This window comes from Myzus persicae, unplaced genomic scaffold (genome assembly GCF_001856785.1).
Source record: "Myzus persicae strain clone G006 unplaced genomic scaffold, MPER_G0061.0, whole genome shotgun sequence".
Taxonomy (NCBI): Eukaryota; Metazoa; Arthropoda; class Insecta; order Hemiptera; family Aphididae; genus Myzus; species Myzus persicae.
In genome coordinates, this window is record NW_019100468.1 from 1,777,305 (window position 1) to 1,790,329 (window position 13,025).

General features: G+C 29.4%; 1 protein-coding gene across 1 annotated transcript; it reads right to left on the minus strand.

The window, feature by feature from the left end:
* Nucleotides 1–462: 462 nt before the first annotated feature.
* LOC111026179 (organic cation transporter protein) lies at nt 463–12,546 on the minus strand. The gene is made up of 11 exons (XM_022304239.1): nt 12,239–12,546; nt 6,895–7,121; nt 6,510–6,738; nt 6,335–6,438; nt 4,992–5,146; nt 4,331–4,502; nt 4,020–4,265; nt 2,881–3,095; nt 2,499–2,680; nt 2,258–2,397; nt 463–929 (listed from the first exon to the last, which is right to left on the minus strand). The coding sequence occupies exons 2-11, from the start codon at nt 7,035–7,037 to the stop codon at nt 857–859; spliced, it is 1,659 nt and encodes a 552-aa protein (XP_022159931.1). The 5' UTR covers nt 7,038–7,121; nt 12,239–12,546; the 3' UTR covers nt 463–856.
* Nucleotides 12,547–13,025: the final 479 nt, after the last annotated feature.

The following is a 13,025-nucleotide window of genomic DNA, read 5'->3' on the forward strand; positions in this document are numbered from 1 at the left end:
CATTATTTTTGTAATTTTTATTTCTCAAAACTATATTGCATTATACAACTTGTTATTATTATGATACTGCATTACAGCTATGCAATATAATTAAAATATAATTCTTAAACAATAGAAATTAGATACAATTAATAATTAAAATTATTTATAATGAAAAAAAAATATATTTATTTTAATTGCTCATAAGTGGTCGTTGCTACTATGTCATATTAATAAAATAATAAAAATACTGTTTTATTTCTTTGGGAATTGACGATTGAGTGATGTGACCTGTGTGGGGCTTCGCAAATTAGGTTGAGTTTGAGCCAATCATTTCAAGGGAAGCTATTTTTCAGTCTAAGAGTCACTTCTTACATTTTTAAATTCGAGCACTGTGGCCTATGATATGAGTTTCATGCACAACACCATAGCATAGATACAATTGAACATCACAAACAAGCACAAATAATTTGATTGAAAAAGTAAAAAATCACTTGTGGTTTTAATAATATAAATCCATTAATACAATGCAGTCCAGTCGAACGAATCTTTTTAAAATATTTGTTTAAACGAAGGATTGATTACTGTTTGCACTGTATACAAAATTGAAAAGGTCATAATTTAAAAAATAAAAATAAAAATAACACAAATAATATTAATATTATTATAGTATGTAATTCACTCAAAATGTTACAAAAACATAATTATGTAGTACAAAATGGGCACAAACAACAATGTTTAAGTTGTCGATTAATAGTAAGTAGTTACAAAAAAAAATAGCAGTCGAAACATTAATTCATATTATTACAAAATATGTAACTATTATTCATAGTGGAAAAATACAAAATATCATTATATACCTACATAATTTAATACTTTAATACTTGTCTTTATCCTTGTTCGCATCACCATTTGTTGCCGGTTCATTCGTAAGCACTGGCTTGTATTTCCTTGAAAAAATCATTAAATAAACATACATATATTAATCTATAAATATACTATAATAAATGTTAATAATATATTGTTATTGATGTAAAAATAAATCAAATGTATCACCTATGAATAAAACAAATACAATATGTTTCGTCCATTACTCGTGTTTTTTTTTAATTTAATTATTTAAGATACTTTAGTTTAAGTCTATTTTTAAGTCAATATATTTACACTGTGCATAAATCCTAAAATTTCTATTTCCCCCGATTCTGTATTTAATTTTCCGAGAAGCAGCAGAATAAAATAGAAATGAATATAGTTTTGGAAATAATATAATCCTATAATGTTTACTAAATAAATAAAGTAAGGCCATGTATATATAATAAATAATAATTATAGGTATCAAGTCATTCATCTAGTGTTATGGTCATCTTGACTCTTGAGAGAATATTATTGTCTCCATAGTTCATATACGCTAAAATAAGTATCCATACGATTACGGTATGTATGTATAATATAAATATTATAAGTTTTTTTTTTTTTAATTTTTGGATCCGTGTTTCAGTTTGTTTTTAGCATTAAAATAAAGAATCTGTTTAGAAGTCCAAACGTACGAGAATAGTGTGCTAAATTGTAATCCTTATATATTCCGTCCAATAATGATTGGCTGTTGAAATTCATCAATACATTGATTAGTAATATTCAACCACAATATACCTACTAACAATTGAAGTATATCTTTAAACACATCCTTTAGAGCTATAACTTACGCATAAGACTTTTTAAACATAAACACATTATAAACATGGGTATTTTATCAACATATATGACACATTGCACTATTGTGTAGACAAAATAATAACACGATAACTTGGTGTTTCGAAATCCAATGAATTAAATAAAAATTTAATGGTGCATACTATTTTATATCTTTCTCTGTATCCAACCGGCCGTGGTGGGTTGAGTTGACACGCATAAATTAGCATATTTGAATCAATTAGAATAACTGAAAGTAAATTGAGTATGGATACACCAAACACAAAAATTTTTGTTTATTTGCGAATTCATGAATTCATAATATTTTAATATGGATATAACCTACGGATACAACATAATATGAAATATAAATTGGTTTTTTTCCTCGGAATTTTTTTTTTTTAATTTTGTTGTTAACTTTATCGAATATCACTAACTATTACACCTAGTCCTATTGCCGTACCTACAATGCACATTTTAGAGAGAGTTAAAAATAAATCCCGCTCGATGAATTCAACTTAATTTCTTTGCATTCCAAAGTACAATGAAGTACTTTCATTCTATACAGAAGGTTGTTAAGTTTACTCACTTTTCTGACATTTCAATGAGATCTTCGATGGTGTCTGGCAGTTTTCTGTTTAGCGTCTCGGGCAACACAAGCGACCACACTCCGACCAACAATGCAAGACCGCCATACACAACCAACGGCATATTGACCCACATTTCAGCCTGAAAATTAAAAGGAAATTGGTGACCTGTATAGTATTATAATATGCAACGCGTAAACGCCGTGCAGTGCTCTCTAACTGCACTTTAATGCACCTTCGTACCGTATTGTTGATGTATGGCGCCACAATTCCTCCGATCCTGGCGAAAAACGATCCTACCCCCAAGCCCATATTCCTCACCACGGTCGGAAACTGTTCTGCGGTATAGACATAAACGGCTCCGTATGACGCAGTTATGGCTAGCTTAGCCATCATCGCACAGAAGATAACCATCCACGTATTAGCTAGAATTAAATACCATTTGTAAGTGACATTTTTAGTTTGTCAATCAAACTAATATAAAACAGAGCAGATGACACATTAGATATTAAAGGTAATTAGTAACTTTTAGTGATAAAATAAAATAAAAAGTTAAAGTAATCTCAAAATGTTAATAATTATCGATTTCGTTCATCAACACATATAAACTGTACATATTATTTACTTTTAGGCACAGCTAGCGTTGCAAGAAGTGATAATCCGGCCAATATTAGGAATCCAGATATATTTATCTTCCTGCCCCATTTGTTAAGGGTCAATAACAAAAATATATAAGCCGGAAACTCTACCAAACCGGCTAAATTAAACACAAAATATGGATTTCCCCCAAGATTGGAAGTACTCCAAGACAGACCATAATAGGCAGTGCTGTTTACAAACCTAAAAAAAATAAAATAATATTCAATTACATTTATATTTTTGTTTTAAGATGCATAATATTAATTCTAATATAAAGTTGTGTACGAACGGATTTTGCTATTTTGTATGCAAACAACAAATTATTTTACTAAACTAACTTATATTTATAACAGAAGAATATACATCATATTTATTTCGTAATATTCATACTATTTATAGTCATGTTACATTGTTTTGTTATAACATCAATTTTTTAAGTCTTTTTTAAATTTAAATATGTAAATAAAAGTATAACTGTGATAATAACTGAAAATGTTTCTGCTCATATAGATGAAAGAAACAGGAAAAAAATGAATATTTTAATAATTTTAAAATACGTTACACGCATAATTAAGCAAACATAAGCAGACACCCAGTTTTTTAATTTAAAAAATTATAGTTTTTGTGGGCTCAGTAATTCATATTTCATGATAATATGTACATTCAAGCATTGACTATTGAGTGTCATTTTAAGAGCTGCAAGGTATTCAATTGTTGTCACCTGATCTGATATCGAGAGATATACACAGATATCTCCTGAAAAAATTTATAATGATTGAAAATACGATGACAATATTATTTGAAAGTTACAATGTATATGTTGAGTGAGAATGATTTTAAAAAAAAATTTTATTTTGATTGTTAATTTCTTGTAAATAATATGTCTGTACATTTTTAGTTTCATCATATTTCAATCATTATTAAACAATTAAAATGTTTGATTTCAATAAATTATATTTCAAACATAATTATATTATCAATCATAAGCGTACCTAATATAATGGTATATGGCAAATATATCATCTTCATAATATAAATATTACTGTATAAACTCTTGATAGTAGGTTTATAGGTTAATTAAATTAGATCTCATCAATCTAGTTAATTAGCATCAACTGTCATTACCACAAAAGCATTATGATGATAGATCTTTTCAAAATCACTGGATGTTTGAATAGATCGAAAAACGACGCTTTTGGTTGAGTATCGAGCTGTACTGTGGACTTTTTCTCAGAATCGCTTTCCAATATTTCAATTATGTCTTTGTCTGAAATGTCCACACTGTTCACCCTGCACACTTTCTGGATAATTTTTACGGCTTTCTCCTGTTTATCATTGGCCAGTAGCCAACGCACCGATTCTGGTATAAACCTTAAAAGTTAAAAATTAGTTTTAGTAAACTTTGGTGGTACGAAACCAATTAGTGCACTACTGACCAATAATAGGTCGTGTAAAACAGAGTTGGTATGGTAATAGCCAGTTGAAAGTATCTCCAGTTACTGCGGAAGGTGAACGCAAATGCGGATGTTAAAAGAAAACCGACAGAAAAGAACATTTGTATGACAACGCCAACCACCATTCGATATTTGGGGCTGACAAATTCCAAACCTGTAAATAATCGTAATTCTATAATAATTTGAAACAGAAACATCTCACGTTTTGGAAACGTATATTTAAATACACGTCATTTTAATGCAACGCGTTTATGTACATATAAATATAATATATATATAAATAAAAAAATCGAAAAAACGTAAATAATTATCAATAAATTATGAATGGAAATAGTACAACAATAGATGTTATATTACGTAATAAACATTAAAATTAATTTAATGATTGCTTTATGCGACGATATGCAAAAAAATATTATAAAGAATTAAAAATTTATTTATTAATAGGACATTTTTCACGATAAACAGTTTTTACCTGTTGACTAAACAGTGAAATATTTATTAGGTCACATTTTAATGTCCATATAATTTATATATAGCCATTTGCAGTGTGCATTGTTTAAGTGTATAACAACCACTCAGTTTCGTATTGAATATTGCTGTCTAAATATAAGTAAGAGCTTAGTTATGGTACACGGCCTACCGATGACATAAGCTGCTAGGTATAGCCCTGAAGTAGAAGCTCCCACCAGTACTCTGAGAAATGTAAAGCTCCAGTACTCTTGTGTGAATGCCATACCGATACCGGCGACACCCTGCAGCCAAACAGATATTATAAAAATATTTTTTCTTCCAATCCTGAAAACAATAAAAGTATAGTACACGATTATAGTATAGGCATCGGACGTACGATGATCATAGGTGTACATCAAGAGAGGTTTAACTGAACATTTTCGAATAATTATAACAATTTGCCCAAATCTGATATACATCATCGAATATAAACAGGATATAATATAATATTATCATTACTCTTATAGTTCCAGCATGTTTATTAGTGATCAAAGTCTAAATTATATAATATCCTTTTTTTTTTTTCTTATTTATTTGAAGAAATCTACAATCTATACATGCTTTTTGTACAATAAGTAGGTTTGATATAAGAAAGGTAAGAATAATATGAATAGTTAGATTAGGGAAGATACCCAGTGGTAACACCCAATAAATATCCCTATTTAAATTCATACTTTATTACCTAAAAAACAAGGTAGGTAGTTGTTTGAGTTCGATAAAAATGTACAGATAAGTCATACAATTTGTTTATAGTATTATATACGGACTTATCGATATATTTTACAGTCATCTTAATTCTTAATATTACTTACAACTTACACGCAGTAATTTTATTTCACAATATTTTTCTCTAAAGCACACTTATAAATGATTTATGTCAGATTTATTTATAGCTATAATTTATTATACGTTATTATTAGGTAGGTAAATGCATTAATATTAGATTAATTTATGTTACGTAAATTATCAGATTATACGCTGATAATTATTTAAAAGAAATAAACGTCACAAAAAGTTTTGCTGACTTCGATTTTACTAATGAAAATTTTAATAATAATACATAAGTAGCAGGTGCCTACTTTAGGTATATAATAAAATAAATTATACTTTAAGTAGGATCCAGTAGTCCTGTCCGTCTATTCTATTTTATACGTATATCTATGACTTATTGTATTTAATGTAAAAATATTGTAAATAATCGATGTCTTAAAAAAAAAGTATATTATATCATAGAATATACAGTGCGTAAGTTCCACTTATAAGTATGATGGAATATATTCCACTTGTCCACATAGTGTGCTATATAAAATAATGTACATTTAAATTGCATACTATCACATTGATTATGGTACATAAATGTATACCACCTATATATACGAATATAATTATATAACATACAATTTGTTTCGTATTATTCGTGTTAAGTGTTACGATTTAAGTTACTATTGATTAAACTATTATCTAATAACTCACCGGTCCGACAAATATCCAAATATTATCGATCCTAACATGACACCGACCATGAGCATAGAGTCCGCGGTGCCTTTGTACCAAGCTCTGTCACACACCAAGTTGAACTGTATATACGAAAAATTTTACCACTTTAAACCATATTGTAAAAGAATTGGAGCACTTAATAATAATTCACCTCCATCACTGCGGTGTTTTGGTTTGACCCCTTGTCGTATATCCACCGGTGGCAGTTTATGCTCTGGTTCGCCGTCGTATTGGACGAGTAATACGCTTCAGTGAAATTGGTGTCGTACATTTTACACGAAGAAAAATGATCCAACTTATAGTCGAATGGATACGACATGTTCATGATGTTGGGCGGTAAAGCATACGAAGCATTGTCCGGCTCACCCGGTAATTGACATCTATAGAACGAAAAATCAACTAAGTAATGGTTTACATAATAAAGTATAATATAAATAGATTCGTATATATAATATAACACACATATACATACATATAGATTGATAATCATGTATGTATATAATAAGCACATTACACTTCGTTGAAATTGTATGTACCTGTAATCGGTTTTGGCAAGGATAAATACTCCGGACAGCTTATGCAAAGCACACGATATTGCGGGAAGACACAGGAAGAAGTAAATTCTTTTCTGGTACTTCCCGAAATCGCCGATTTTGTGCAATAGGTCGTCGTAAGTCATTTTATTTTTTTCGATACAACTGCCCAAACTACTGTGGTATTTGTGTTGTAATGCTGTATGCGGTCGTTCAGTTCTTTACTATAACTAATAAAAATGTTCATACATATAAATAGGTATATTTGGTTAATTCCCAACACAACGTGTGAATCACTAATAAGATTACAAATATGTTTTACATTGATCGTCAGTACTTAATATTTAACTAAACAAACATAATATAATTAAATCCTTGTTATAAAAAGGATTAATGACCCGTATCTTTAAGTTAGGTCAAACTAAACACATTGCAGATTAGCTTATTGTGTCTAATTAAATACTATAGTATACAGACGTATGTTAAGATTTAATCTTTAGTATAATTTTTGTTTCAGCACTTAAATCATCAACGCGCACACTCACAACCATAAAAACAAATTATTATGTAAATAATATAATATTATTATAAAAACAATATTAAAAATATTATAAACTTATGTTTATGTATATACCACTATGATACTTTTTGTAAAATCGACTGAACAGGTGCAACTTTTTTAAATGTATACACATTGTATGTATTTATTTTTATCCAAACAGCTGATCGGAGTTTGGACAGTGATTGTCTGTATTTATAATGTGAGTTTTTTAAAAATTGAATTGATCCTTATAGTATGCATTATGATTATTATTTGCATTTATGGTACACATTACTATATTGGTAAATTACTTGGGTGTATACTATAACAGTTAATTCGAATCGCAAATAGTACCTATGTATTTTGTATAAAGCACTAACTATAGCGATTGATAAACTTGCAATGAAATCAGACGACCCATCTTCAATATGCATGTTTCCGTGCAAGTAAAAGAGGAAGACATATTTCAAACTTATTCACTCAATATCTCACTTTCTATACATTTGCTTTTGAGTTTTAAATTATACCTTAGTTATTTTTTTAGCGTTGCATTAACTAGCAAACTTAACTGATGCGTTTTCACGAAGATAATCATTTATGCACTACTCGAACGAGAAATTTATCTTAAAATAAATATTATAAATTCGTAAGTTAATATTGTATGCTACAGGTACAAATTTACAACAATTTTATAGGTATCTACTTCCTAGGTAATAGTAACAATGACATTCAATTGCCGCATGCTAATGCATATATGTATAAACACAAGTAGGCGTGTATAATACTAGTGATATAAAATTGATCTTAAGATCATTTTCAGTAAATATAGTCGTCATAACTCTTAATATTATGTTACTCTATGCATTAAGTATAGACTATAGACTAATACAGTACCAAAAGTATAATTTATTACACGGCTAAAGGTCTTTTGGCCAGATAATACAATTAATCGTTACACTTACGGCGCTTACATATCAAATATAGAATAAATCAACAGAAATATTTATATTGTTGTAATAATAATATGATATTGTAAAATGTTGACCGTTACTCGCTGACAGACGTTTTAACTATAAATTGCTGCTCATAGTTGGCGTCGGTAGCGTGTAGACCTAATCAGTGCTCGTTGTCGTAACTTCGTATTTCTGTTACCCAATTAAAAATACAAGTATTCAACGGTTATAGTTGTAAAAAAGAATAATAACAAACGTCATTAGAAAACGCCAGTGTCACATTTCGTTTATATTTTGTAGCAGTAGCACGTAGGTATAAAAATGTAGATGAACGTGAGGAAACGTAAAAAACCTTCCACAGAATACAATATGGTCACAGTAGGTATACTTGAGTAAAAGTATTAAAATAATTTTTAAGTACCTACTCAAATATATGTCTAAAATACTTGTAGAAAAGTGCTTAAACATAATATTTTGAGTACATTCTCAAAGTATAATTAATAATAATGTAAAATTAAATACTTATTTTCAAATAATTTTCTTTCTTATCTTACATAGATAAATAATTTTAAATAATTACTTATTTTAATTAAATCACATAAAAAATGACATACACCAATAAACCTAAAATTATACAAAATTACTAGAAGGTTAATTTTAATTGTAGACATAGTTCACATTTTTATAAGTAATCAATTTAGAGGCAAAAACTATCAGTTTGATTCCAGATACCAGTGAAAAATAGTATACCTACTAAAATTATACATAATGCAAATATCTTTTACGAGATAGACACATCTAAAACGCTAAATCCCTAAATTCTCTTTCTCACGTTCGTTCCCAACTATATGGGTTGGTAACCCTTGTTCTACACATGCATAGGTCTCTGTTCCCTTTTTTATATCAAAAAATTCTTAACATTTTTTTAAAAATTCAATTTCTAGAGTTATTTATTTAAAAATTGAAATATGAGAAAAATCAATTTTGAAATCTAAATGAACTTTGAATAAATGAAAGCAACTTATATTTTCATAAATACAGACAGCATAATATTATTGTAAAATTGTATACAACTACAATGCGGCTAGGTTAGGTTATTATGTCATATGTCATATGGTTTTCACACTTTGATAACTAATGCTAATTCAATAGGTAATAAAGAACACACTACTCGCTAAAATTGCATATATTATTTTCATATATCCACCAGTAACTGCAATGCAGAAGTCAATTTAATAGGCCCACGGTGATTTGATCTTTGTAACGAAATTATAGAACAATAATTAAAAAGTATTTGAAGTATTCCCAGCGACAGATTAATTTTGTTACGAAAATCATCGGACTAAAAAATTGATTTGTACACATCAGTGCATGGTGAATATAATCATATATTGATATAAAAACAATAATAGAGACGATGCTAACGAATAGTGTGTTCTTTATTACCTGTTAGATTAGGTAGCATTAGTTATCTAAGTGCGGAGACACTGAAAACCATACAATTATACAATATTACCTATATTCTGTATTTTTGAAATATAAGTTACTTTTATTATTCAAAATTCGACCGATTTCAAAATTATATTTTTATCCATATTATAAATACACAATTCAATAAAATGGCTATTTTCACATTTTTAGAACAATTATAAGCTTTTCTGTTTAGACCAAGTTAAACGAGAGGCTATTAGTCATATATTACATTGAAAAAAAACTGCATTACAATGTCCGTATTATTAATTTGAATTAGAGCTACTGACTTTCCAATTTATTAAAATACCGATGTTATATTATAAATATATCGATGTACTAAATCTAAACATACTTTCTGGCTTATTGCCTTTTAAAGTTTATAAAAGTAACGGTATTTAATGTAGTATATAGTATATTAGCATCTAACATTAAAGGGTTAAAGTTAAAAAAATGTAGTGAAGCCAGATTAATTCGATTATCATAATTTAAAAAATAAATAAATTCCATTAAAAAAGAAGTTTTCGACTTCGAAATCATAAATTTAATTTTATTGTTGCTACAACTGCGTGATCAATTTTTTGATTCCATTTTATTGACCCGTAAGTTGTCAGTTTGTCACCATTAAAACATACTACGCGTACACTGGTCAACGTCTCGACGACATAATATAGCTTACATCCTGCACGTTTATTATGTATTGTATAATAATATGTTCATGATAAACTATTATATTATACAGGATGATTCACCAAGCACGATCACCCCATTTTTACCCAATAGTGCAGATAGACAAGATCTCAGTATACTTAAAGTCCATTTTATATAAAAATTCTTGAGAGTTTTCGTACCTACTACCTAAGAAGTCTCTAATGAAGTACTGTTGTTTAAATGGAACCCCCCTCCCTTTTCTAAGGTAAATTATTTAACTTATTTCCAACAATTGTGATGTGGCAAAATCAAAATTCAAATGAATAGTTTTTAACTTTGTGTATCAAGGATAAGTTTCGTGTTAATGTGGTTGGAAGACGTGGGGGCTATAGACGCTATTGTGATTTAAAAATGTTAGTATTCTATCATATTTTTTAATTTTTAAAAGTTGTCAAGTATATAATAAATATTAATACCAACTATAAATCTGTTTTATATTTTTAAGAACTTACTCCTTAATATAAACATTTTAATAACTGAGAAAATACTTATTCGAATTTTGAATTAGGCGTTTACCTATACATCAATAATAATGAAAAAAAATGATCAGCTAATAAATGCACAATAAAAACTATCATTTGAAAAAAAGAAGTTTGTATTAATTTTAGTGGTTGTCAATTTCGCGAGGTGACAAATTTTAGGAAGCGCCAAAATGTTGAAGGTGTGTTTTTCAGTGGTGTTTTCCTATGTCAAACAAAATCTAACTTATTGGAAACCTGATTATTAAGAATAAGAAAATATTGTAAACCTGTGCTGCTTTAAATAAATAAATATCTAATAAGCATTAAGTGGAAATATACGTGATTTTTAGGTACTCGATCTTGATATGACCCATAGATACGAGAGATGATTGTAAGTATACTGAATAACCGCCAAATAATAGTATACTTTTGTTAAGGGGATGTCAGCGCAAAATGTGTGTTATCTCTCAGACCCAAGAGCAACATAGATAAAACCCTAGATAAAACGCAATCTCGTAAAATCGTTTTTTTATCATTTTGAGTAATCTTAAAGGAAAATCAACTATTACAAAAATTATAGAGGATATTTGTTAGAGTTCGACATAGGTATCGGTTTCATATTTTATTAATATTTGACTTTATAGTCAACTTGAAAAATAAAAAGTAAAATTTGTAAATTTAAATGGATATCACATTGTTTTGGGGCAATATGTTTTGTACAAATCGGTATGTGTCGTACCTTCAAAAATAAAATCATCTATAATGTATGCAATAGGTTATTCAACTCTAATCATGAAAAAAATGACTTTGAGAAAGATGCGTTTCGTCCGTGTTGAATGTGGGCCAAAGAGAGAAACAAATACTGCGTTGACATCCTCTTAACACGAGGCACAACGCTGAGCACATGCGAATTTATTTTTGAACGACAACCGGGCGCCGTCGATCAATATAACGGCAACGGACTCCAGCGCATGCGCTCCATGTAATTTTACTTTAGTGTTGCAGCTGCAGCACCTCAACAATATGCGGGTAGGTAAATTGCAGGTGTATGTACTTCTTCTATTATTGTAATATTGTAGCACACAACATTCGGAATATCATTGACGTTGGTTATAAATTTATAATATTGTTACGATATTGCTGTAGTAAGTTTTGACGAGGGAATTCGATTTGGTGAATGAATAATAATTATGTAATAATATAATACTTACTAGCGACTGCTGCAGCAGCGATCGAGGAGCCGGTGTAGCGTTTCAGGTGAAATCTCGTGGAAAGGAACGTCGTTGTCGGAATAAGAGAGAGAGAGATAAAACTAAAACCGAAAACTGAAAACCATACACACGTTATAATATTATAATAATACTAATTAATTATAGATCGATATGGTACGATATTTCGTGATGATTATTATTGTGATTGTGATTGTTATTACTAAACGTTAGTACAAATCGATTGACGGGAAGACGGCCGTGAACCGTACGCGGTCGCGCGCACTGCGATGAATGGCATGGCTTACTCCTGTGTGCGGTTTATATGTACCTACCGGCGCCGCCGTGGCACAGTCGCACGATTCAACACATCTGCTGCTCCTGCGTCTATATTTACGTGCGCCACGCGCACTCAACATTAAAATATAATATTATTATATATTTATATTATACAGAGCGATTATTCAACGAGCAAACGGTCATTATTTTCGACTCGGTAAATTTGTTGGTGTTTGAAAACTATTTTTCCCACGATTCGAGAGCCGTCCATTACAATGCGGATTTTTGTAGTTATTGCCGTCAATCCGACCACATTACTTATGTAAATTACCAAGTAGATGTGCACGTTTGATTCATACTCCGAAGTAGTTTATTTTTCTGAGAATTACTATAGATAAAATAGGAATATCGAACAACTAGTAGATGTATTACGTTTAATAATAATTAGTGATTATCATAATAAATTAGACACAAAAGACGAGTAGAGCGGAGTGGCAACTGAACTACTGGT

Excerpts from the sequence above, each read along its gene's own strand:
- LOC111026179 (XM_022304239.1), bottom strand. The coding sequence starts at position 7,037 with ATGACTTACGACGACCTATTGCACAAAATCGGCGATTTCGGGAAGTAC. Across the intron at positions 5,147-6,334 it reads TTTGGATATTTGTCGGACCG|GATTGGAAGAAAAAATATTT; the intron begins GTGAGTTATTAG and ends TATTGTTTTCAG. Across the intron at positions 2,398-2,498 it reads CGCCATACATCAACAATACG|GCTGAAATGTGGGTCAATAT; the intron begins GTACGAAGGTGC and ends TTTAATTTTCAG.